The 25,963-nt window shown below is 36.2% G+C and overlaps 1 protein-coding gene across 3 annotated transcripts in view; it reads right to left on the bottom strand.

Moving 5' to 3' along the window:
- Window positions 1–25,963, bottom strand: part of brinp1 (bone morphogenetic protein/retinoic acid inducible neural-specific 1) — a 184,781-nt gene that overhangs the window by 51,711 nt on the left and 107,107 nt on the right. For all 3 annotated transcript variants that reach the window (XR_013821326.1, XM_079872141.1, XM_079872142.1), the window contains exons 3-4: window positions 25,057–25,247; window positions 12,120–12,289 (exon numbers count right to left, since the gene is read on the bottom strand). Coding sequence is in view for 2 of the 3 variants with exons in the window: in XM_079872141.1 (XP_079728267.1) it covers window positions 12,120–12,289; window positions 25,057–25,247 (361 nt within the window). In the remaining variant the exon portion in view is untranslated. The remainder of the gene's footprint in view (window positions 1–12,119; window positions 12,290–25,056; window positions 25,248–25,963) is intronic.

Genomic DNA, 25,963 nt, shown 5'->3' with positions numbered 1-25,963 from the left:
GATTTTAAACTTCATAAGATAATACAACTGATTATGCACACTAATGTATGTATGCATGCATGGTACAATCCACTTCATAAGATAATACATTTTAAACTTCATAAGATAATACAACTGATTATGCACACTAATGTATGTATGCATGCATGGATGGATGGATGGATGGATGGATGGATGGATGGATGGATGGATGGATGGATGGATGGATGGATGGATGGATGGATGGATGGATGGATGGATGGATGGATGGATGGATGGATGGATGGATGGATGGATGGATGGATGGATGGATGGATGGATGGATGTACAGTATGTATGTATGTATGTATGTATGTATGCATGCATGTATGTATGTATGTGTATGTATGTATGCATGTGTGTGTGTATGTATGTATGCATGTGTGTGTGTGTATGTATGTATGTATGTATGTATGTATGTATGTACTGTATGTATGTATGTATGCATGTGTGTATGTATGTATGCATGTGTGTGTGTATGTATGCATGTGTATGTGTGTGTGTGTATGTATGTATGTATGTATGTATGTATGTATGTATTGTATGTATGTATGTATGTATGTATGTATGTATGTATGTATGTGTATATGTGTGCGTGTGTGTGTATTTTTGAGCTATTAAAAGAAAACCAACAAATATGCAGTATAGATGTCCCTTCCTCAATTGTGTTTAAAAGTTATTAGTTATATGTCCAAAGTAAACAAGAAGCTGAAATATAAGAGAGTTATAGTTTGTGTTGCATGTTTTCACTTCATACATAAACTGCCATTTGTTTTACTTTATAATGTTCTTCACTATTATTCTCCAGTCTGGAAAACAGTAATGAAATGGCAACGGAAGGGTCTGGAAATCTGTTTTAAATAAGAATCCAAAGCTTTACATCTCACCCTCCACCTGTATGTAAATGCCCCAGTGAAAATTTAGCACAACACTTTTTTTTCTTTTACAAAATATGTTGGTGTGCTTTTTGCTTTTACATGGTTGCTAGCCTTGATGTGTCAGATCATAAAGTGTGCGCCCCACCTCGCCTCCCAGAAACCTCAATCGATATGTTCCTGCTATGGCCCTGGGCGAAAATTGTAAGACCTATTGCTTAGAAAAGTAATAGCACACCTGCCTATAGCTCCATGATTTGAGGAATCATTCTCGTCTGTAGCACAAATAGTGTGGGACGACGTACAGTATGTGATCAAGTTTTAGCAGAAGTAGTATAAGCAAAGGTAAAAGTCACTTGGCAAACACTATAACAAAGCATTCAAAGATGATTCTAACCTTAAATTGCAGTCTATTATAAATGAGTTGGTCATTATTATGTTAAATTCCTGTTCCTGGTAATCTTGAATCAGAATAAGTTCCTCTTGCAGCATCTCTTCTCTTCTCTGAGGGGAGATCAGAGATCAGCCAAATAGCAAACCACAACCATCCAATCAATTCCCCACAGACACAATCAAGCCCCGCCCACATTTGTTCTTGTTCCTGAAGCGTTTCACTCGGATATACGTCATAATATAGGGAAGAAAAAACCAGCACGACTAATTTCATGGGTGACTTTAATGATACTATTCACACACTACATATCAAACTTGACTAGTATAGCTCTCATGCCTAACTGCTCAAAGAAAATAGTAATGTTGATTTTAGATGTAGTTATTTGCATGCACATTTATTTTCTGTTAAGACTACTTCCGTGTTGTTTTTCTGAATGCCTGACTCAGAGATGTAAGAGCTTCGCAGTTGCATGTGAAGGCAGAATTGTTTCCAGGTGTTTTGTAATTTCATAATTTTGTTCGCCTGTGTATTTATAGCCCTTGTGTTCTTCTTGTCTTGTTATATATCTTTTAAGGTATTACAAGGTATTAGCAGATGAATTCTTGACTTTTTGGTTCCTGGATTCTAATTTAACTTAAATATGCACTCGTAACCACCGTACTGCAGCCTCCAGAGTCTGATATACAGTAGTTCTTTGACCTAAACGAAGTATTTTGTTGTGCAGATCTAAGGGTCACTTTAATTGCATTGACACCGCAGTAAATCTGAGCTTTAGTGCCTGTGGACAGGAGAACACAAGAACACGTCACACCACATCACAACAACACACCTGAAGACAGTGACCCTTCGTCTGTCCCCATTAGGAAAACACTGGAGAAATCACTCTATTTTTACAATAGCGGAACTAAAAAAAGAAAACATGTCATTTAATTATCCTCATGTCAATCCAATGCCACATGATTGTGTTTTCCATGCAACACCAAAGACATAGTTCTGAAATTTGCACATATTCAAACTATGAATATGCGGAGCCACAATAGAAAACAGTGTGCTTTTAAGCACTTTCCGAGTTTATAAAATTAAATGTGTTTGCAGATAATGTACTATTAATAATATTTATAAAATAATTACAAAATAATTTTTTTTTTTTTAACACACTTAAGTACTTTCTTTTAAATGCACTTTGTAACAATGTCAAAAGTTTTACTTAAAAGTGCATTCTATGTGATGTTTTGATGAAGTGCACTTGTTTTGATGTGTCGACTAACATACTAAAGCACATGTAAAGTACTTGATTATAATTTTAACTGTAGTGTGTTATTCAATATTACATTTAAAATGTATGCAAACTGCAACTTTATCATTACAAATGTGTAATTAAAATATATATTTAAATACATGACATAAAAGTTTCAATAGAAATTACATTAAAGTATATTTCAGTTTTACCATAAATGCTTGTTAGTCCACTTTAATCAAACGTCAAAGACGATGGAAGTATTTACAAAATTACTGTACATATGAAGATGTATAACTTAAGTGGGTCAAAAAGCACTTTAAAATTTGGATAATTGCATGCAAACTATAATAGGCTACATTTTCATTTAACATGCAGTTAAGTCCCTGAAAACATTAAACTAAATTCCCACTTAAGTATATTCAGTGACACTTTATTTTAAGGTGTCATTGTTACAGTGTAATTATATATTTAAGTACTGAGTAATATTAATGATCTACATGCTCTTACTCTAGGGTTAGGGTAGGATTAGGGTTTGGTTGAGGGTTAGTTGCATGTAATTATGCATAATTTACTGTTATTACTATGGTAAGTACATGTGACATAATGTAACAAGGACACTGTAAAATAAAGTGTTACCGTATATTCTTTAAAATACATATTTCTGTAATAAGTACAGCTGAAGTGTCCTTCTTTTTCACAAGAAGCTACAATAAACATTTTCAGCAAGTAAAAAATGAGATGTGGGTCTGTTCCTCACAAGTTATTACATGACTTCAGCCGTATGTACTGTGTGTAACAGAACAGCGTGAACATTCAGATAAATATCTAATAACTGTGAATTAATGACTGAATTTCATGTGTTAGCCTTTAAAACCTCAGCGTGAAGCTCTGTAACACACGTCACTTGGCATGAAAAGGGAATAATCTCTGGAGTCTAAAAGCTTGAGGACTCTCTCACACACACACACACACACACACACACAAATCAGCGGATTAAGAAATAGATTGCCAGAGTATAAAACGGAAATCAAAGCCCTCGCGTCTAATGAAGATGGAGATTTGTGGGATTACGCACAAATGCTGAAAAGCCGCACGACTTGATGCTCATTCAAGCTCTCGCAGACGAACACAAAAACACACATGTAAACATTTGACTTAAAAGTCTGTAAATCTGCGAGCTTTGATTCCTCCTGCCGCACATGTTCGCCGGTTAGGAACGGGCCGTCCGTCCGCGCGTGTTTGTGATTATGTAGTTTGTGCTTTTATCATTTATTCATTTGAAGATGCACGGCAGAAACGGGGCGACAGCTTTTCTGCTCCTATCAAAAGCGTGGATGTTTCGTGTTACGGGAACATTAGAAGCTCTTGTAGCATTAAAGAACAAACTGTATCTAGAGAGATCTGTGATGAAGCAGGGCATCATGGGACACAAAAACTGTGCCTGTTTCTTATTACGTCTGTCACCTGTCAGCCTTATAATGAAGTTCTATTTTGAGCTTTTGAGGGACGTGAACCTCAGCTACCCGAGAGCCCATGACGTCTTCTTCAAGTGTTTGAGCAAACGAGACATATATCCTCTGGTGCACAGTATGAGTTTACTCCAAAAATATCGCTTGTCTATATGACGTGCACATCAGTGTCAAACTCTGATTCTCATTTTCTTTTCACATTAGTGCAACGTCCAAATGCGACAAGACTGAAGCTGTTATCAATGCCAATTGTGAATAAAACCCAAAGATGTATGTGGTGTCTGACGTAAAAGAAAGTTGATTTCTCACAGTGTGTCCACAAGATCTCACTGCCGTCATTTCACACAATCTGACAAGGAGCAATTGTAAGGACTGGAAAAACGGCACAGAATATCTCCGAACATGATGTTGTTTGTGTGCAGCGTTTGTTCCCCTCGACGTCCTGCTGATATTTCATCTGAACATCTGAAGATATTTACAACTTCTTTAGTTCATTACCATTAGATTCTAATGGTTAGCACTATAATTCTGAACAACTTCCCCTTTCTTGCAGCGACTTCTCTTTTCTGATGACGAGGGCGGGGCGACCTGTCAATCACATGAGATCAGCCAAACCACAACCATCCAATCAATTCCCCACAGACAAAATCAAGCCCCGCCCACATTTGTTCTTGTTCTAAAAACTGTTTCACTCGGATATACGGCACTATAGTGACATTAGGGGGGGGAGACTAGTGCAACTTCCGTTTCATTCCGACTTTAAATTGGCCTGTAAACTCCTTAATGATGGATGGCTGTAAAACATGTGGTGCAATGCAATGAAGTTTCATAGTTAATGCTATTGATATATATATATATATATATATATATATATATATATATATATATATATATATATATATATATATATATATACTTTTTATTGATTTCAGTATAATACCAACAAAAGCGAGTGATGTCATACATCTCATCTGCAGAATCACACAGTTTATGCTCTTCGTGCAGGTAAAAATATGTCCATTTTAATGGCACCTGTTCTGGGAATGCGCCGCTGGATAGTGACTAAAATTGGACCCTGGCCAACCAATAGATTTTTAAATAGATGTCCTCTGAAATGCTCGCCGCATCATCATAAATTTGCATATGGAATTTAAGACTAAATCAGCTGAAAGCATTTCAGAGAGGAAGACTGACCTTGAGGGGCTCTTCCACACACTCACACACACACACACACACACACACACACACACACACACACACACACACTAGTATCAATCTGGGCATTGTCAATCCAAAACATCCAATCATAAAAAGTGCATCTTTTAATGAAGCTCTCAGGCGAGATCTTAATTTTATTCTCAAATTATGCTAAACAGGGGGAAAAATTTCTAAGGATGAATTTGCTTCTCATCTGTATATGCAGCGGACTGCAAAAATATGCAACTTTATATATATATTTATGTATATTTATATACACATATGTGACCCTGGACCACAAAACCAGTCACATGGGTCAATTTTTATGAAATTGAGATTCATACATCATCTGAAAGCTGAATAAATAAGTTTTCCATTGATGTATGGTTTGTTAGGATAGGACAATATTTGGCCGAGATACAACTATTGAACATCTGGATTCTGAGGGTGCAAAAAAATCGAAACATTGAGAAAATCTCCTTTAAAGTTGTTCATTTATGTTCACGATTGTGCTGCATTCACTCACAAAAATACATGTTTTATATATTTACGGTAGGAAAAAATATCTTCATGGACCATGATCTTTACTTAATATCCTCATGATTTTTGGCATAAAAGAAAAATGGATCATTTTGACCCATATACTGTATTGTTGGATATTGCCACACATATACCCGTGCGACTCGTGACTGGTTTTCAGATGCAAAAGCCTCTAAGTGCCATCAGAGATTTTCTTCTAGAATGATCATCTCTCTCTCTCTCTCTCTCTCTCTCTCTCTCTTTCTCTCTCTCTCTCTCTCTCTCTCTCTCTCTATATATATATATATATGGCTATTGTACCAGAATCACTGACATTAAAATATAAACACATAACACATACAAGAAATGCACAAACTCTGTAATTACACATGAATCTGAGATTTGCCCTGTAAAGATAATTGTGCCTGTGATCTCTGCGGGTCATTGTGTCTAATGAGCTCTGGATGATTTCTTTGTGTTTGCTGCATTTCAGTGTTTCTTTGATGAGTTCAGCTTCTATCAGTGAACCCTCCAGATCAAGGCAACACATCTATCAAAGCCAAATTCAGGCTGTGTTGTTTTCTAGCACTCGTATGCAATATATAATAAATATATAAAAGGAAAACTAGACTATCAGCTTTAAGGTTCACTAGGCATTTCATGATTGGTTTTTGTCAAGAACTGTTTTCATTTTACAAACGAAACATTCTCAAAACATCAAGGATGACATGTGGAGACTGGAGCCTAAAGCAAGAGTTCACCCAAACATTCAGTCATCATTTATTTACCCATGCCATTTCAAACACGTGACCTTCTTTTTCTGACTTTTTATTTTTTTTATTTTTTCGTGCAGCTCAGAAGCAGATGTTTAGGAAAATGTTCTTATGATTTAGCTTAAATGGCTACAAAAATGTTGTTGTTGTAATTGCATTTTACTAGTGAGAATTCAATTATACAGTCTCTAATTCCATTCTAACTAGTAACAATTATAGTTAGAGAGCTGTCTAATTCAATAGTTACTATATAAGAGCTGAATTAGATAGCTCTTTAATTAGAATTGTTACTAGTATGAATTAAATTAGAGAGTTCTCTAATATGAATTCTTGTCGTCATTCAGAAGGGCAGGAATTATGATCAGATAATATGATTATGATTATGAAGAAAACATCGCTCTGTACGCTGTTCCGAGCTCTTCAGATCACATAAATTCACTGTAAAATAAATAGAAATGATTATCTATATAAATAACTTGCAAGAATAAATCTGTTCTCAGACAAGGATAACCAGAACTATTGTTTCGATTCAAGAGCATCATCGTGTTGTACATTCGCATCGCTTAATCGTGCTCGGTGTGAAAGGCCCTTAAGCATTGAATTAAAGATCATTAATCAAAATTGGTACTAGTAAAATCTGAACTAGAGAGTTGATAAGAATTGCTAGTAAGAATTGAATTACAGCGCTGTAATCTGAATTTTTGCTAGTAAGAGTTGAATAACAGAGCTCTCTAATAAAATGTTTTTAGTAAGAACTGAATTGCAGCTCTCTAATTGAATTGTTACTAGAAATAATTGAATTTCAGACCTTTCTGATCTGAATTGTTAATAGTAAGAATTGAATTGCAGATCTCTAACTGAATTGTTACTACAACTAATTGAATTTCAGAGATTTCTGATCTGAAATGTTAGTAGTAGGACTTGAATTGCAGCTCTCTAATTGAATTGCTACCAGAAATAATTGAATTTCAGACCTTTCTGATTTAAATTGTTAGTAGTAAGACTTGAATTACAGCTCTCTAATTGAATTGTTACTAGAAATTATTGAATTTCAGACCTTTCTGATTTGAATTGTTAGAAGTAAGACTTGAATTACAGCTCTCTAATTGAATTGTTACTAGAAATAATTGAATTTCAGAGATTTCTGATAAGAATTGTTACTACTAAAATCTGAACTAGAGAGTTATTTAATTAGAATTGTTAGTAAGAATTGAATTACAGTGCACAAATCTGAATTGTTGCTAGTAAGAATTGAATTACATCTCTCTAATTGAATTGTTACTAGAAATATTTGAATTTCAGAGCTCTCTAATCAGAATTGTTACTAGTAAGATTTGAATTACAGCTAATTGTATTGTTAACAGTAAGAATTTAATTAAGGAGTTCTCAAATCTGAATTTTTACTAGTATGAAATTGAATTACAGCTCTCTAATTAAATTACTACTAGAAATAATTGAATTTCAGAGCTTTTTGATCAGAATTGTCACTACTAAGAATTGAATTACAGCTCTTTAATTCTATTGTTAATAGTACGAATTGAATAGCAGAGCTCTCATAATCAGAATTGTTATAGTAAGAATTGAATTACAGCTCTCTAATCAGAATTGTAAGGCAAGTTAACTACATGACTTTCATTGCTGCATGAACGATTCCTTTAAAAATGTCCCTTCAAAGACGATAGATGAACTGAGGTGACTTGACTCCACAGAGAGAGTTAAAACACCAGGGTCATGAGCGTCTTCTCGGTGATTTAAGTGCAGTGGATCTTCAGCAGAGCTCAGAATACAGCAGACACTGATGAACAGCAGAGGCTTCGCTGGGAGGCCGTTTTCACTCCTTCACTGTTCATTTGTCTGCTGCAAACCCTCAAACACACACTGAAGTGTGTAGGACACGCTAGCTGACACACGTCACACATTTCAGGCCTCCAGAGAGTAAAGCCTGACGCTGTCATGATGTGTGTGTGTTTGAAAAGCCAGAGAGAGTGAGTTTATTTTGCTGTGTTTTTGAGCACAAAGTGTCCTTAGAAGTGAGCAAACCCTCCCTTTGGGGATCTCTTCAAAGATTAAAATATTCCTAAAGTAAATCATGTTTTTTGGGGTTTTTTTCTCATTACTATAATGTGGAAATATACCGACTGACATATTTATCTAAAATGCATTTTTAAAATGTATACATTTCAGCTCAAGAAGCTTAAGTTTCTTTCATGGAAAATCTTAAGTATTATCTTTAGTATAGTATATATATATATGTATATATATATATATAATTTTATTTTATTTTTTTTCTCAGAATTGACCATTTATATCTTACAATTTTGACGCCATACCTCACAAATACTTCCTAAATTGAATCATGTTTTATATATATATATATATATATATATATATATATAGTTTTTATTCTGCTTAAGTATTCTTATCATATTTAAAAATAAATAAATAAATAAACAAAAACACCAACCATGCATTCACATTACTGTAATGTCAAAATATAGTGATTGATATATTGCAACTATTAAAAAAAATAATAATAATAAAAATAAAATTGAAAATATAATGTACTGTTTTAGGGTGAAACATATGGAAGCATGTTTCCGCCACGGATTAAAACAATTAAAGTTTATATCTTGCAATTTTGACTTGAAATTCTGAGTTTATTACTCACAATTATGCTTTTTTTAAGAATTGTGAGATGCAAACGCGCTACTTTTCCAGAAACAAGTCTGATTTGTGAGTCACAATTACCTTTTTGCCAAACCATAAGCTTCCATAGGAATCTGATTTGATAATAACTTAATATTTAGTCAATGTTTGTTGCGTTAATAAGCATGCAGTGTTTCTGTAGACACTCAGTTCCACATTCAGAGCTTCTCTGTGCCAGTGACACACTGAGCGTCAATCTGCAGGATTTACAGCGAAGACGTGCCGTCATATCAACACTCTCATTCTGTCTGTCTGTGTGTGTGTGTGTGTGTGTGTGTGTGTGGGTGTGAGCTTGCAGAGCTGCACTGCCTTCCAAATCAATCCATATTTTTAGCGTGTGTGTGTGTGTGTGTGTGTGTGTGTGTGTGTGTGTGTGTGTGTGTGTGTGTGTGTGTGTGTGCGTGTGTGCGTGTGTGTGTGTGTGTGTGTGTGTGTGTGTGTGTGTGTCAGACTCAGCCTATTTCTGAATGCACGAATCGTTTCCTGTCTGCAATGTGACTCATAAGAACACACACACATACAAATACACATTTATCTTGCTATCTAAATGAGGACCTATCATAGAGCTCCATTGTTTTAGATACAGCTACAAACACATACACATACATATTAATTGTTTTCTATAAATAGATGCATTCTTCTTTGTGTTGTGTCTGAATCCTCACTATGCAGATTCTATTTCAAACTATGCAAATTTCACTGTAACATCCCTTGTGGAAAAAGATGTAGGCCACACCGCTTTAGCATACTTTCAAAAAAGAGTGCATATTACAGTGATAATCTACTTTTTTTAATTTTCTTTTTTTTATTATTGTGCAAACTGAATATAATGTTTTTGGACACTTAAATGTATGCTAATTGCAATTAAATGAAAATGTTGTATAGTTTAAATTATATTAAATGCAATTAGTTGAACTTTATAGTGGTTTATGCAAGCTTGTTTCCGCCACAGAAAAAAAAAAAAAAAACTTTTTATTTCACAATTGCGAATCTACATCTCACAATTCTGACTTTATAACTCACAGTTGTGACTTTATATCACTTTATATCAGAATTGCGAGATGTAAACATAATTGTGAAGTCTAAATTATGATAAAAAGTCACAATTACCTTTTTTAATTTTTTATTCTGTGGCGGAAACAAGCTTTCATAATTTTCGACCCCCTTAAGTAGGATTTACGTACATGTAATTTTATAAATAATTCAATTATCTTTGAAATACGGTTAAAGTGCGCTGCAGTGCTGACAAGCATTTATGGGGAACTAAACATACTTTAATCATGGATTTAAACGTTTCGAATGACATATTTGCAGTGATGATGTCGCAATTTAGTTCACTTAAAATATATAAAAGTGTACTTGAGACAGAAGTGTACTCTCTTTAAGTGCACTCTTTAACTTCATTAATATATTACATTATCGGCAAGTACATTTTTTGATTTTTTTTTAACTAGCCTACTGAAGTACACTATAAGTGCACATTAAATACAATTAAGCACACTTCTTTTCCACAGTGGGTTTAACACAGACACCCAAACGCAGTGAAAGCACATGTAGATGAGCTGTGGTTCGTTCTGAGGTCCGTCTGTGTCTAAGAGAAGCACAAGTGCTGCGTCCGCTTCTTCTTTCTGTCGTCCTGACTCAGCAGCTATTGTCAATTCTGTTTAATTTTGTCATGCTTGACTTCTTGCTTCCTGAAGCCCTGTGTGCCAGAAGCTCTTCAGACGCCTGTCAACTCCAGCGAGAAAAAGCTCAACGGACAGATGGATAATGGAGGAGGACGAGGATGTTTCTTTCCATTCCTAGAGCTTCTGAACTAATCTTTGGGGTCTGGACTGATGGGTTAGAGAACCCGAGGTTACCCCGTGAGTCCAGCCCGGTCTCATGAAAGTGCGTATCTGTACCACCAATTTTATTTCTCATGGCATTTATACGCCAAAAATGTTTTTTTGCATGCATATGATACGCAGTTTTCGCATGCATATGATACACACTTTATGGCATGTATTACGCACGCATTCCACACCCCTACTCGTACCCAAGGGGTTTACAGTGCGTATAAATGGCACGAGAATTAAAATTTGTGGTATAGATATACACTTTCATGAGATCATGTTGGTGAGTCAGTCCTAGAGCTCATCCTGTCCGATTTTAGGGAAGAATCGGGTCTATTGGAGACGTCCGATAGATTTCTTAGGTGCGCCGAAAGAACACACACACACACACATGGGTGTAATCACCATGGGAAAATCTCAGAGCAAAACTGGGAGTTGTGAAAAATATAAACCGGTGTTTAGCCAGATGAGAAGATTATCTATGTATCATAATGTAATTCATTGTATAACTGTATCATATATCTCTTTTAACTCCTTTTATGACTGTTTTCATTTTCCTTGCTTTTATTTTGTGATTATTTTAATTCATTTCTGTGTGAAGCCCTTTGAATAGCCATAGTGTATGAAATGTGCTATATACACTGCAAAATAGTATTTTTGTGTTGTTTCCAGTACAAATATCTAAAAATTATCCAATCAAGAATCATTTACTAGATGAGTAAAATGCTATAAGATATTATTTCTTGTTTTATGGGGGAAAAAATCTAAATGAAGTGAGTTTTTGCTTAAAACAAGAAAAAATACCTGTCCATGGGGTAAGAAAAATAAACTTGATTCAAACAGAAACCAGATTATTGTTCTTACCCCACTGGCAGATCATTTAGCTTGTTTTAAGCAAAAACTCACTTAATTTGATTTATTTCCACAGAAAACAAGAAATAATATCTTAGAGCATTTTACTCATTTAGCAAATGAATCTTGATTGAAGAACTTTTAGATATTGGGACTGGAAACAAGACAAAAATACTGAGTAAGAAAAGCATTTTTTGCAGTGTAAATGAACTTGCCTTTATTACTCTCGACTGTGTCTCACCTTGATGGCGTTGCTGGAGATCTGGATCTCGTGGAGTTTGCGCATGGTGCCGTCGCGGTCGATGAAGTACGAGGAGGCGAGCTGGTGAAGTGCCTCGACGCCTTGGGTGGCGTTGACCATCTTCCGGTCCAGCTTGTTCTTGGCCATGTACATGGTGAGAGCTTCCTCACCTAATGGCACAGAGCAATATGGTCAGTTAACGCTAGACTTCACTTCCCCTCATTCAGATGCCAAGAGTTAAAATACCACATTCACAGGAGAACGATTCTGTTATCATTTAATCACTCGCATTCCAGGACTCACTTTCTTCTCATTCAATTCAAATATGACATCAAGACACTCATTGGTTGCATCGATGCAAAAGCAAACATGTTCAGCAAATAATGCAAAACCATTGTTTTTTCATGCAATGGCCAATTTTGAGATTTTGCTTCCATTACATCTATTCTTTCTATGGAAGCTTGTTTCTGCCACAGAATAAAACATTTTAAAAGATAATTGCGTTTTTTTTTGTTGTTTTTTTCACAATTGCATGTTTATATCTTGGCTTATATACTTTTATACTTTCATATGACTTTTATAACACACAATTGGGATATATAAAGTCAGAATTGCATGTCATAAAGTCAGAATTGTGAGATATAATAGTATATTATATTAATAGGGTTTATATCTCACAATTCTGACTTTTTTTCTCAGAATTGCATGTTTATATCTCACGAAAAACATTGTTTTTTCATGCAATGCATGGCCATTTTTTTTTGTTTTTTGTTTTTTTTCAGGCTAGTGGCAAGAAGATATCCAAAATACACATTTATCTCTTTATTGTATTGCACTTTGACACTGTAAATTCCAGTTACAATCCATATCTTTAAAGGCAGTGAGTTTGAGCCTGAAATCTCCACTTTAGCAGCTTTACATACACCAAAATCTATATTCTGAAGGGTTTTTACAGAGGTTTGTCCGTATATAATTCACCAAAAACATGGTGAGAATGTATTTGTTTCTGTCTGATGAGAGTATTTTCTGATTTATGCAGTGACTAAAGGAGAAATCCCAAATCCCCTCTGTTAAAACCTTTAATATGTCAGCAAAAGACTTTTAAACCTGGCTTTATCCAATGTTCAGATTCCTGTTATGCAAATTTAAGGATTTTTAATTAGATGATGTCTCATTTCCATATTTAAACATGACATTTCAGAAAACTTGTATTACAGCACAATTGTCGTAACTCTTTCCGCACCATTAGCATGAGTTTCTGTCATTTATGACAACGCTTCCCCACCATTTATGAGGTTTTCCAACAATCCACGTTTCTTTTTGCGGGAACTGCCACGCTGCATCATTGTGTTGATGCTGAAGACGTTCCCATAGCATCAACGCAATGACGCAGCGTCTAGATCGGGTTACATACGAAACACTGAGATGTTTTCATGGTTATACGGTAGGTGGCGCTGTTACGCATCTTAAATTCTCTCTCTTAAATCCAACACTGAAGAGACTTAACCTGCAGTTCATCCACTGGCCACTAGAGGCCGGCTGCAGAAGAGACTCAATCCCATAAACCCTCATGTTGAAATGCCCAACTTTACAGCAGGACAAAATACATGTTTACAGTCTGGTGCAAAAACTGGTTTTGGTCTATATAGCTAATTTTGCCCTTCATGACGACTGTGAGGGGGGTGAATTTTTTTTTATAACTTCGTTTAAATTATATTAAGCCTTAAAGTTCTGTATAATTAAGGGCGTGGCCACTTGAGTGACAGGTGGATTGCCGCTGATGTCACTACTAGCCGTTTGTCTGCTAGCATTAGCGTCACGTCACCTCAGCTAATCCGCCTCGCTGCACATGTTCGTTTATCCGGGAGTGACGCGCGGCCAAGATGGCGACGGCCGGCTCCGCCCACTTTGGGCTTCAGAAACGCTCTTCAGAAACACTACAGGTAACGTCACACACACTACAAACACATTTATATACAGTCTATGAGTAAAGGTCATTAACCCCGCCCTCTCCGTGTAATTGAATGGGACGCAAGCCAAACTAAAAAATCCAATTACCATCTAAAGATGTTTTCTAGGTAATTCTCATCACGCAGAAAGAGTTAAGAACGATATCTAACAGTTCAACATTTACACTATTGACATCCAGAAATATATCGTCCTGTCGTCAGTCGGGTCTGGAATAATATGAAGATGACTAAATGATTTTCATCATTCCTTTAGAGGAAAACGATACTGAGATGCTACTGCAACACTGCATTTCACGACTTGTTGTCATGCTTTATAAAGTCGTGGCATTGAGCTTGCCAGCTTTCATACGGGCATCATTTTGAGCGCTGTGGTTCATGCAGCCAACATGTCATTTTCTCATCATGTTTCTTCAGTGTGGACTTCCTAGTGTGTAAGAGCTGACATGATGGAGACACAGTGTGCATCAGTGACTCACTTCACACACTGTCACAGAGAGAATTTTGCTTACAGTGTCAAACTGACACGACCCGTGTGTCTCTCTCTCTCTCTCTCTCTCAGTCTCGCTACTCGACGGCAAACATTTCTTCTCCACCGGAGTCGAGTGGGAGAAGCAGCAGCGATTGATTTTTGCAAAGCGCCTCTGACCTTTTCCTAAATAACTCATTGACTAGGACACCAGAGGAATATCTGAAACCGGCACAGCAACACCAGCTCTGTGTTGACACGGACAAACACCGCGAGCAAAAACTCTCTCTCTCTCTCTCTCTCTCTCTCTCTCTCTCTCTCTCTCTCTCTCTCTCTCTCTCTCTCTCTCTCTCTGTTGCATTATGGGAGTTGGTGAGAGCTGTTGTGTGAGTGGGGAGAGTTTTCTTTGTTGTTTTTTTCTATTTACTTTTTCTTTTTCTTTCCAGAAAATACATGGTTTAGAAAACAGATTGTAAATACATGGGTGATTGTGCGGCAGGATCGTCATTATCTCTCCGCAGTGGTTTGAGAAGTGTTCCTGAGGATAATGCCACAGTGGAGGATGTGTTAATTGCAGTTGGCGATCAGATTGGTCATGAGAACATTGTATCTGCATCACAAATGAATCAGGCTGTCGTTGTTTTTTTGAAGGAACAAAATGCAGTTAATCACTTAATAGTAAATGGCCTAACTGTTAAAGATGCTTTTGGTAGCAACGAAGGTAACAATTTCAAATATCCAGCCTTTCGTATCCAATGACGTTTTGCAACGTGAGTTGTTAGTCCCTATAAAACCGCTGTGCTTGGATGTAAACATCCGGCTCTGAAGCACGTTGTGTGTTTACATGTGCTAGAATCGCCTGAGAATACTCTGGATGTTAATTTTCGTGCGAGATTCTATAAGAGAAGGTGTTTTACCGACTACCTGTCAATATGCTGTCTTATCACTGTTGCCAAAAAAGGGGGATTTAGCCTTTTCAAAGAACTGGCGTCCTGTTGCTCTTCTTACAACAGAATATAAACCTTTTTCAAAATGTCTGGCAAATAGAGTAAAAAATGATTTGGGTTTGGTTGTACACAATCAATCATATTGCATTCCAAAACGGTCTATTATGGATAATTTGTTTTTAGTGGGAGATATTGTAGATATTTGTAATGGTTTTGATCTGAATGTTGGATTAATTGCCCTGGATCAAGACAAGGCTTTTGATCATTGACAGACAGAATCATTGCAGTGACAGAACATGAACTACACAACCTACTAAGGTTTTGAGCAGTAATGAAATGATGATCGACTGGTAAACTAGAAAATAAAACCACTGAATAGTTGACCAGTGGAGGATTTGCTGACTATGATAACATATATGGTGTGATGACTTTTGCAAGTGATATATACAGTCAAACCAAAATTCATTCAGACACCTTCAAGATTTCTCACATTATCACATAGTTTATTAAATGGTAATGAAATATGAGCAGAACTCAGTTGATATTTGACTGGTTTTGTCCGTCCTTCTGTTAGACTGTCTCACACATGAATTATGTTGAATATCTGTCAGCTGTTAAATTTAACTACACAATTAGATAATACCAGTTTAGCTCAACCAATCACCAAGCAATGCTTCATTGTGTTCAGTCTGTGTGTGAAAAGAGCATTAGCAATTAAAGACAACACACTTCAGCAAAACATGATCAGCTCAAAGTGTCCCAATCATTGTAACTGTATGAAGAATATTTGGGTATAATATGTCAGTTTACTTTAGTTTGCTCTCCTCACTCACATAAATGAGCTATAGTGTCCTGCACACACTAGTAAACAAATATCAAAAATGATTTCTGGTGTCTGAATGATTTTTGACTGTAAATAGGAAATAATTATATATGAAATCCTGTCAAAAAATGTCACATTCATGACATTGTAAAATGACAAAGTTAAATCCCTGTAAAGTTTGCAAAAAATATAACTAAAGATTGCATTGTACAATCAATGTTTTAATGCATTTAAGGTTGTAAATCCGTTAGTTTGCACATCAAGGATTGCAAATGCATCTGACTCTGAACAAGCCTGCAAAGTGAGTCCTTCTTAAACTAACTGACTGGTTGTCAATAATGAAGCATGTAGGTTTGTGTTTTTCTTACACTTTAATGTAGTTTGAATTGCACAGGAAAAACACTGAAGGCTGAGCATAATTTAATTGTTTGAAAAAGTATAGTGTTAATTCAGTAAAGGTGAATTTAGCGTTTTCAGGTGTTTTTCAAAAGTTTCTCATCCACACTGAAACGGCTGAAAACGGCTGAAAACGCTAGTGTGGACGGAGAGCGTTTATAAACGAAAACGCCGTTTTCAAATGTATCAGGATTAATGTAGACGCAGCCTAAGTCGCTTTGGATAAAAGCTTCTGCCAAATGCGTAAATGTAAATAAAGCGAAACACCAGCTTTGTTGTCTTTGCATCATTCGCTCACAGCACTCCCCAGAGACCAAAACTATAGGAGTGTGTTTCAATTATGTACGTCTTCCTCATTCCTCTATGCCATCAGGGGACGTAACACTCAGTCAGATCTTTTATTGCAGTGCCAAATGTTCCAGAAGCTGAGATTGTCAGACCCAAATAATTATAACAGGTGACATGATTTAGAATTGTTCCTCCAAGTGTAAATTTATTATGTCTTGAGTTTTTTTTTTTTTCTGAAAGATCATTATTTTGTACTTCTCCATGTTGATTGGTAAGGTCCAGTCGCTGCTGTCCTGTTCTAGAAGCGAGAGGCTTTGACGCAGTAACTCTTCATGAGGAGACCGCAAGTGGACACGAGGCTTTTGAGTCCTCCGTCCTCGAGGGTCAGACCAGGACGAGTCGACGAGACGACTTCTCAAGTGTTGATGCCAGTTCATTAATATAGATATTAAATAGAGTCGGGCTGAGGCTGCAGCCTTGACGGACTCCTTTAGTTTGACTGAAATAATCAGTACGTTTGTCATTAATCTTAACACCGCATTTGTTCCCAATGTAAACGTCCTTTTATGATGTCATATGTCCTTCCTCCTATTCCACTTTAGATTAGTTTTAGGAAAAGTCCAATTGTGCCATAACGAATCTAAAATCAATGAAGGAGCCACATATTTCCCCTTGTTTTGCTTGCTGGACGTGTTGTTGTATGAGTGTGTGGAGTGTGTAAATGTGATTTGATGTTCTCTGTTTAGGCATAATCCAATTTGACAAATGTTAAGAATCATCAATCTTGAATGAACTGAACTAATCTGTCATTGATGATGGAACAGAATAGTTTTCCCAGGTCGCTGCTCACTGTGATGCCCCTATAATTAGTTATTATATAATGGTGCATATTGTAAGGGGTATTAGTCAAGGCTGTCCATTGTCTGGTCAACTATATAGTTTAGCAATTGAGCCGCTGCTTTTTAAACTTCGAGAAAGACTGTCGGGTTTTAATGTGCCTGGTCTTTCTTTAGACTCAAGAATGTCTCTCTCTGCCTATGCTGATGATATTACAGTTTTTGTAAATCAAGCTGAAGATGTCAAGTGTCTATCTGAGGTACTCAGTGTTCATGAGAAAGCTTCATCAGCTAAAGTGAACTGGACAAAAAGTGAAGCTTTTCTGGGCTGGTAAAGGGGAGTTTGGGAGTCTCTCGAAGTTACCCGGAGACCTAAAGTGGGGTAGAGAGGGACTTAAATTATTGGGAGGTTTTCTGGGGTCAAATGATTATCAAAAGAAAAATTGTGAGGGTCTAGTGGAGAAAGTGTGCAGCAAATTGTCTAAATGGAAATGGTTGCTGTCTCAGTTGTCAGAATTATGGCTTTCCGGTTACGAGACTGTTGTATCACACGGATGCATCATGGCTAAAGACAGGCAAGAAGTATTGTTCATACTATTAAGTTCATGTTAGCTCATGTCAGTAAATAATGTTAACAAATGAAATGTTATTGTAAAGCAGGATACACTTTATGTTAAGGTGTCCTTGTTATAGTGTAACCATACTTTTAAGTACTGTGTAATAATAATTAACTACATGTACTTACTAAAGGTTAAGATTAGGGTTTGGTTTAGGGTTAGTTGCATGTAATTATGCATAATGTATAGTTATTACTACAGTAACTACATGTAACATATGTAACAAGGATGAAATGTGAATAAAGTGTCAAATAAACCGTTATTTAGTTGAATAAAACAAGATTATTTTTTGTTCTTTTTTTTTTTTAAATTCAGTTAACAAGACTTAATATCTTAAGTCATTTCAATACATGGTGCATAGTGTATAGAGCATCATTTGAGACACAAACAAAGTGTGTCTCGCAGTGCAAGTATGCAAAACAGCATGCAAGGGAAAAGCTGGATGATCCACATACTCCGGGTGGCAAAATGTGCCGAATAAACCAGAGCTCACGGTTTCCCACCAAACAATTCCATTTCCACATGACAAATTCATATTTTAAAAAGATTACACCACAAGTGCACTATTAAGAACACTTATTTTACACACGGATTGTTTTAGCATATAACTAACAATGTGTAAGGTCATCTAAAGGTCACGTGTAATTGGTTAAAGGTCATAAGACCATTCATTTAAACACATTTACTTGTATTCTAGCAGCTTGTTCTTAAGTTGTCAGATTCCTGATTTTTGATAGCACTTATTGATCATAATGGGAGACACTGAGGTTTTATGTTTCGCAACATGCCACACAGTGTGAGCTGCATATGAAGACACATCAGAAGGTTTTCTAACTCGTTCATGTTTTGGAGAACCTTAAACCAGTAATAAAGTGGCGTAAGTCAGAGCTGGATGTCTTCTGTCTGTCTGGAAACACAAAGTAATCTTCCTGCAGGCATGTTCATGTATTTGCACATCCATGACTGTCGATTAACCTGTTAGCATCAACCTTTCGATTCTCGTGACCTTTATTTTCAGCTGTGTCTATATTGTTCAATCTCGACGGCGGGTCTCGGCACACAGCAACCCTGACGCTAATGCGAGTGACCTTTAAAAGCAGCATTAATAAATCAGATTTCCTGTTAATCAACCGATTAATCAATGTAAGGACGTCCACACCGAACAAAAAACAATGAACCTTTGTTTGACCTTGAGCTCTGGTATAATTACACGCTCCCCGTCTGTCCACAATAAAGCGCTGTGATATCTGAACACGAGCCTCTATAGCGTACAGTTTGTAATCACAGATATTATGTGCAGCGCTCAGGTATTAGCCTCGCGTTCCTCCAGTTCAGTCAGCGCTCTGTGATTTATTGTGGTCCTCTGGACTGGAACAGGCATATTGCTTATATCGATTTCCCATTGGGTTTTATGGTCATATCGTGTAGGTGACAGAGGGTAAGGGTGTTCATGGATTCTCTTGAATGCTGCGTCTGAAATGTAATGAAATTCGAGTAGCCATTTCATTATATATTTTTTTTTTTTTTTGCTTTGCAATAAACTCTATACGGATTTAATGACCAATAAATGCTGTAATGACCGACAGTGCAAACACTGGCCGGATCAACACTTCAGGATGAGGAAGCGTTCGTAAGTCCAAAGAAAGTTAAGCATCCGTCAACATAAACAAACAAACAAACAAACAAAAATAAATAAATATATATCTTATTTATATCTTTGATATTTTCTTTTTTGCACTGGCCTGAGATATCTGAAAAAAAAAAAAAGTCAAAATGTAAAAAGGTGTATCTCTTGGTTATGTGTGTTTTATATAAATACATACATACATACATACATCATTTATATCTCTGATATTTTATTTTTGGTAGTATCTAAAAATCTAAAGAATCTGAAGAAATGCAGAAATTAAAAAATAAATAAATGTATCTCTTAGTTATGTATGTATGCATGCATTCAAATAAGTAAATAATAATATAATATAATATAATATAATATAATATAATATAATATAATATAATATAATATAATATAATATAATATAATATAATATAATATAATATAATATAATTTCTTGATGTTTTCTATTTGGTACTGACCTAAAAGTATCTGAAAAAAATGCAGAAATTGGTTAGTGACGATTGTTTGATTAAATTAGTATACACGTATAACGAACTAGTGTGCACACTCTCATATGTTTCCTCTAAATAAATAAAAACATCACAATGAACCACTATACTACATTTAAACAAACTACCCTGTTTGTTTGTTTGTTTGTTTGTTTGTTTGTTTGTTTGTTCGTTCATCTGATATAGTAATTGATAACAGAGTGTTTTATAGCTGAGGTCAAAGCTCTCCAAGACTGGTTCTGGTGGGTTTCTACAGGTTCAGTACACACACACACACACACACACACACACACTCATCCTCTCTGCAGTGTTTGCGAGTGTGTCTGCTCTCTGCTCATGTTTATCTGCCAACATAATGACACACTCTAAAGCGCACGCCTGACACGAGACACTGACCTCAGGCCTGTCGTTGTGTCTCTGACCCCTACAGTAAACGCAAGACTGACACACAGAGACACGATGAGCATGATGGGAAGCGGAGAAATCATCAATGAAGCTGTACTGGTCCTTCTGGGAAAAACAGCACATAAAAGCCCAAAGGGTCTCCATAAACAGAGTGATAAGGGGTTAAAGGTCAGGGGGAAAAGGGATTTACTGAGCAAGTATCATTGCATCAAACCACACGATTTATTTGTTAATATTATTGCACTTTGCTCCAAGCACAATTTTTTTTTTTTTTTTATAAAAAGTAACCTAATTGTGATAATGATTTTTTAAAATTAAAAAGTGCAAAATAAAAGTCCATTAAAGGCTATTAAAAGTGTACAAATAAATACAATACTGATAAAGAGTGTCAGTAAAATCCGTTTGAACCGTGTGGTCAAACATGTTTCAATAATGTAACTCACTTTAATATGACATGCTACTAAAATAAGCTAAACATATTAAAACTCATAAAACTATATAGAAATGTTATAAAATAAACTAATAAAAATGACCAAAACACACACACAAATACTAATACTTTAACTAAAATTAAAGTGAAAACAGAACATACAAACTTTGAATCCTACTCAAAATATTATCAAAAACTATATGATAGCATTTCAATGATACTAAAATAAAACTTAACTATATGAGAGATGAAGAAAAGGACAATAAAAGAAAAATCTGCACTGCATTTGGTTTTATTCTGTTCTTACAACCCAGCATCATATTCCTATTCCTATCATATTTCTCTCTGCCATAATTAGAGCATCGCGTTTAACCGCGAAGCCAGAACTGCTATAATATTCCAACCTCTGAACACAAACTGTCCATGAAAGCCGAACGACAGCATATCAGAGCAATTACACTTGACAGCTGCGAATCTATATGAAACCGACCCCTTAAAGGACAAAGAGGGTATCGCGCTCAATTCAGCTGCGCACAAACATGCGAGATCTGATTATGAATCGGCATTACAGACAGAGTCCATTAACAGAACGATCCGTTCTGCAAATCCACACAAACGGGTCACACGCATTTACTTCAGCGTAACTTTTCAAATCACCATGAAATCAAAATGGACAGATCTTATTTTCCCCTTCCTCTTCCTCTTCATCATCTCTTCTCTTCTCTGATGACGAGGGCGGGGCAACCTGTCAATCACATGAGATCAGCCAATAGCAAACCACAACCATCCAATCAATACCGCATGGACACAATCAAGCCCCGCCCACATTTGTTCTTGTTCCAGAAGCGCTTCACTCGGATATACGCAAGGCCGCATTAATGCACGGGCTTACCTGGGCTGAAGCCCAGGGGCCTCCCATATTAAGGGGCCTCCCATGTTCAAGTTTATGATGAGCTGAAAAGGTCATATTGTTTTAACTTGTCAGATTTTGTCGCAGTATGTCGCTAGTCGCTTGTGGACGTTGGTAGTGCTGTCGCTCTAATGTTATTGTTATGGTGCGTTCGCACCAAACGCGAATAGAGCGTCTGGCGCGAGTGATTTCAATGTTAAGTCAATGCAAAGACGCGTTTACGCGCGTCTAGAGGTCCCGCGGCGCGAATGAGGCGATACGGTGCGTGTCCACTACAGTGTCAAAAGTCCTCTCAGTGCCTAACGTCTCCGCTTTGTGGTGTGTCTGTTGCATGTGTGTTTAATCGAAGTTTTTTTCAACACACGGACAGTAGGCCTATAATCATCAGCGATGCACGCGATTACATTTAGAAATAGACAAGCTTTGTTTCCAAATGCACCAAGCAATGATCCTTTAAATTTTATTAACTTTTATAAACCCAGCCAATATAATCACAATGAACACATCCAAAATAAAATCTTTAACATGTAGGCTATATAACAACTGCAAAGCATCTAAATTGTAAACAAAATGATTTACGCACTAAATCCAGCATAAACTCACTGAGACTGTCGACAGTTTCTTTTCCATGCATCATTTTATTATATCCATGTTTGTGGTTAGTTACAGTCAAATCATATAAAAGAGTGAAATCGCCCTCGAACTCTTCTGTCTTGCCTGCACTGCACTCGAGACGGTGACGGGAGCTGAGCTCCACTTAAGGCTTCTTTCCTATTGGTTGTCGCTCACGAAAATCGCTTCTCATTTGCATAAAGTTGAAATTTAGTTGCTGCGTGTGGTTGTTAAATAAAGTGTCTTGTGTCTTGTGTTTATGTCCTCAGTGATATGTTAATAACAATATTAAAATTGAAAACATTATTAAAAAAACTCACTGTTGTAGGTCTCGAAAGAAACTAATGCATTCTGTGATGTAGATTACCTAGATATTACACTTTTTTAAAAATCGAGGGGATGGGGGGCCTACAAAACCTCTCAGCCCCGGGGCCTAACATTAGGTTAAGGCGGCTCTGGATATACGGCACAATAGATGAGTGCGACTTCACTTTCAAGGCGACTTTAAAGCAAAAGACTGTGTATTTTGGTGAATGTGTTTAAAATGTGCACTGAAATTAGACACATGCAACTATGGTCAGATTGCATGAAATGTAATGCAATTGCATTTCATGGATATTAACATCATTTAATGGATTTGCATATATTTCAGTTATAGGGATGCTTCAATCGTGATTTTTGCAGCCGATCCCGATAATTCAAGGGATAAATGTATATAATTTATACGTATACAGTATTTATGATATACCTGTAAGACCATCACTATTAACCTCTTACACCATGAAGGCATTTTTTTAATGATTTCAAGTGGCATACTTTAAATGAATGGCTTATAACTCTACAAGGTATAATCAAGTGCATGGTCTCATTTAATAGAAAACTTTTGGAAAAAAAACAATTTTGAAGGAAATGATTTTGCTCATGTTTAGTGGTTCTTACAGCAGGGTTTTTACTGAGAAAACCCCAGAAAAAAAGTGATGCAATTTGTTGATTTATTGAGTTATTTTTCATGCTTGACATGATGACTATTAAAAAGTGTATATAACAGGTAATAAAATCAAGTTAGCGCTTGTTCATAATTGTCATGATTTTGGGGTTGTTCTTGTCATGTTTCTGTGTATTGTCATGCTCCATGTCTGTCATGTGATTCCCTGTTGTCATGTGATCCTGCCATGTGTCTTGTCATTGGTTAATTGTCTGATCATTGTTCACAGGTGTCCCTTGTCTTGACTTTAGTCTGTGTATTTAAGCCCTCATGTTTGTCATGTGTCTTTGTCTAGTATTAATTCCTGTAACCACTGTTGTGCGAGTTTTTGTTCATAGCTTTTTGTCTTGTTTCATGCTTTTGGATTATTTTGTCAATAGCTGCACTTGGGTTCTCAAGGCTTGCCTCCAGTGGATCCTTCTTACAATAATCATGTCACAAACTGCATGTGGGCCAAATTTTGTGTTGATATCTCAAAGCAATCAAAAGTTATGGCATTTGGAGACTTTATCAAATGTTTTATCAAGTGTTTTACGGACCAAAAGAACGCCACAAAGCATACAAATATTTATAATTACATAGAATAAGTAACAAGAACGGGTCTTTGCAAATGGTCAATCATCAAACGTATTGCTTATTGTTAGTTAATGCATAACACTGTTTCTTAATAAAAATACAACTCTTCATTGTTTGTTCACATCCATCTCAGGTCTATTAAATACTATTAACAGATACAACATTTGATTTTAATAATGCATTAGTAAATGTTGAAATTAACTTTAACTAAGATTAATACATATTTTGGAAGTATTTGTCATTGTTAGTTCATGTTAACTGCTGCAACCGTACTGTAAAGTGTTACCAAATTTGGATTTATTCCTGACTTAATACACAAAACATAAGCCATAAATGGTCTGTTTTGGCAGAAAAGTGTCATAAAAGTATCAAAAGTATCATTGTATGGAAAAGAGCAGCATGAACATTATTCAAAATATCTCTGAAATCATGAGGGGTTTAAACATGACGGGTCTTTGCGAAGGGTCGTTCATGAGATCGGCCAAATTTTGTGTCAACCAGTCGAGTCATGGAATGTGATTTTTGTCCCTAATCGGTCTGAGCGCTCACCTCCCAGCGTGGCCGAGATCAAGATGTGCGTTCCATACTTCTTGATGATGGTGTCGATGAACTGTTGCGTGGACGGCCGTCGTCCGAGCATCCGCATGCTGCGCTGGAAATCCGGCATCAAGGGCAGAGGATTGCGGATCAGATCCCGCCTCTCGATGGCTGTGTTCCTCACCTTCCAGCGTGCAAACTCCCTGCAGAACAGAGCAAAACATGAGGATCTGCATGGGAAAACAACAGACTCGGTGCTCCAGTGGAGGAAAGCGAGAGATGACTCAGACTGGTGGCAGCTTATATGCTCATGCATTTTCAAACTTTACAATATCCACAAATGTTAGATTAAAAAAGCAGTCATAGCATATAGTCCTGTACTGTCGGTAAACACACACTTGCATACAGAAATTGCTTTCACTGAAGAAGTTACCATAGCAACAGAGGCTGCTCCGGCACTTTTCATTAGGATCATTATCGAACGGAACATTGGCAAAATATTATTAATTTACTGACATCACATTTTATTTTACATTAGTTTTTAATCTAATTGATGTTTGTGCATGATCGCCTCAATAGATTATCTATAGAAATATTGGTAACACTTAAAGCCTGTAGGTATACTGCATTATATAAGGTATTCATAATGTGCATTATAATGCATTATATATTAAAAAAAATAATAATAATTGCAAGCAAAGTTAAAATGCATAATAATATTTGCAGATTCCTTCTTAAATCTGAAATTGGTTGTTTGTCATGTGGTTTAATGCATTATATTGCTAAAGCTGTAACTGAATAGATGAATATTATAATGTATCATAATGTTACAATTATTCATGAGTTCATACAATGCATTATAAGGTGAATTCAAAGGAATAATGAATGCATTAAAAAGTTTATAATGCATTAAACATTA

The sequence above is a fragment of the Squalius cephalus genome, assembly GCF_949319135.1.
Source record: "Squalius cephalus genome assembly, chromosome: 5".
Classification (NCBI taxonomy): Eukaryota; Metazoa; Chordata; class Actinopteri; order Cypriniformes; family Leuciscidae; genus Squalius; species Squalius cephalus.
Note: the sequence above shows the minus strand (reverse complement) of the source record. Positions and strands in the feature narration are given on the sequence as shown.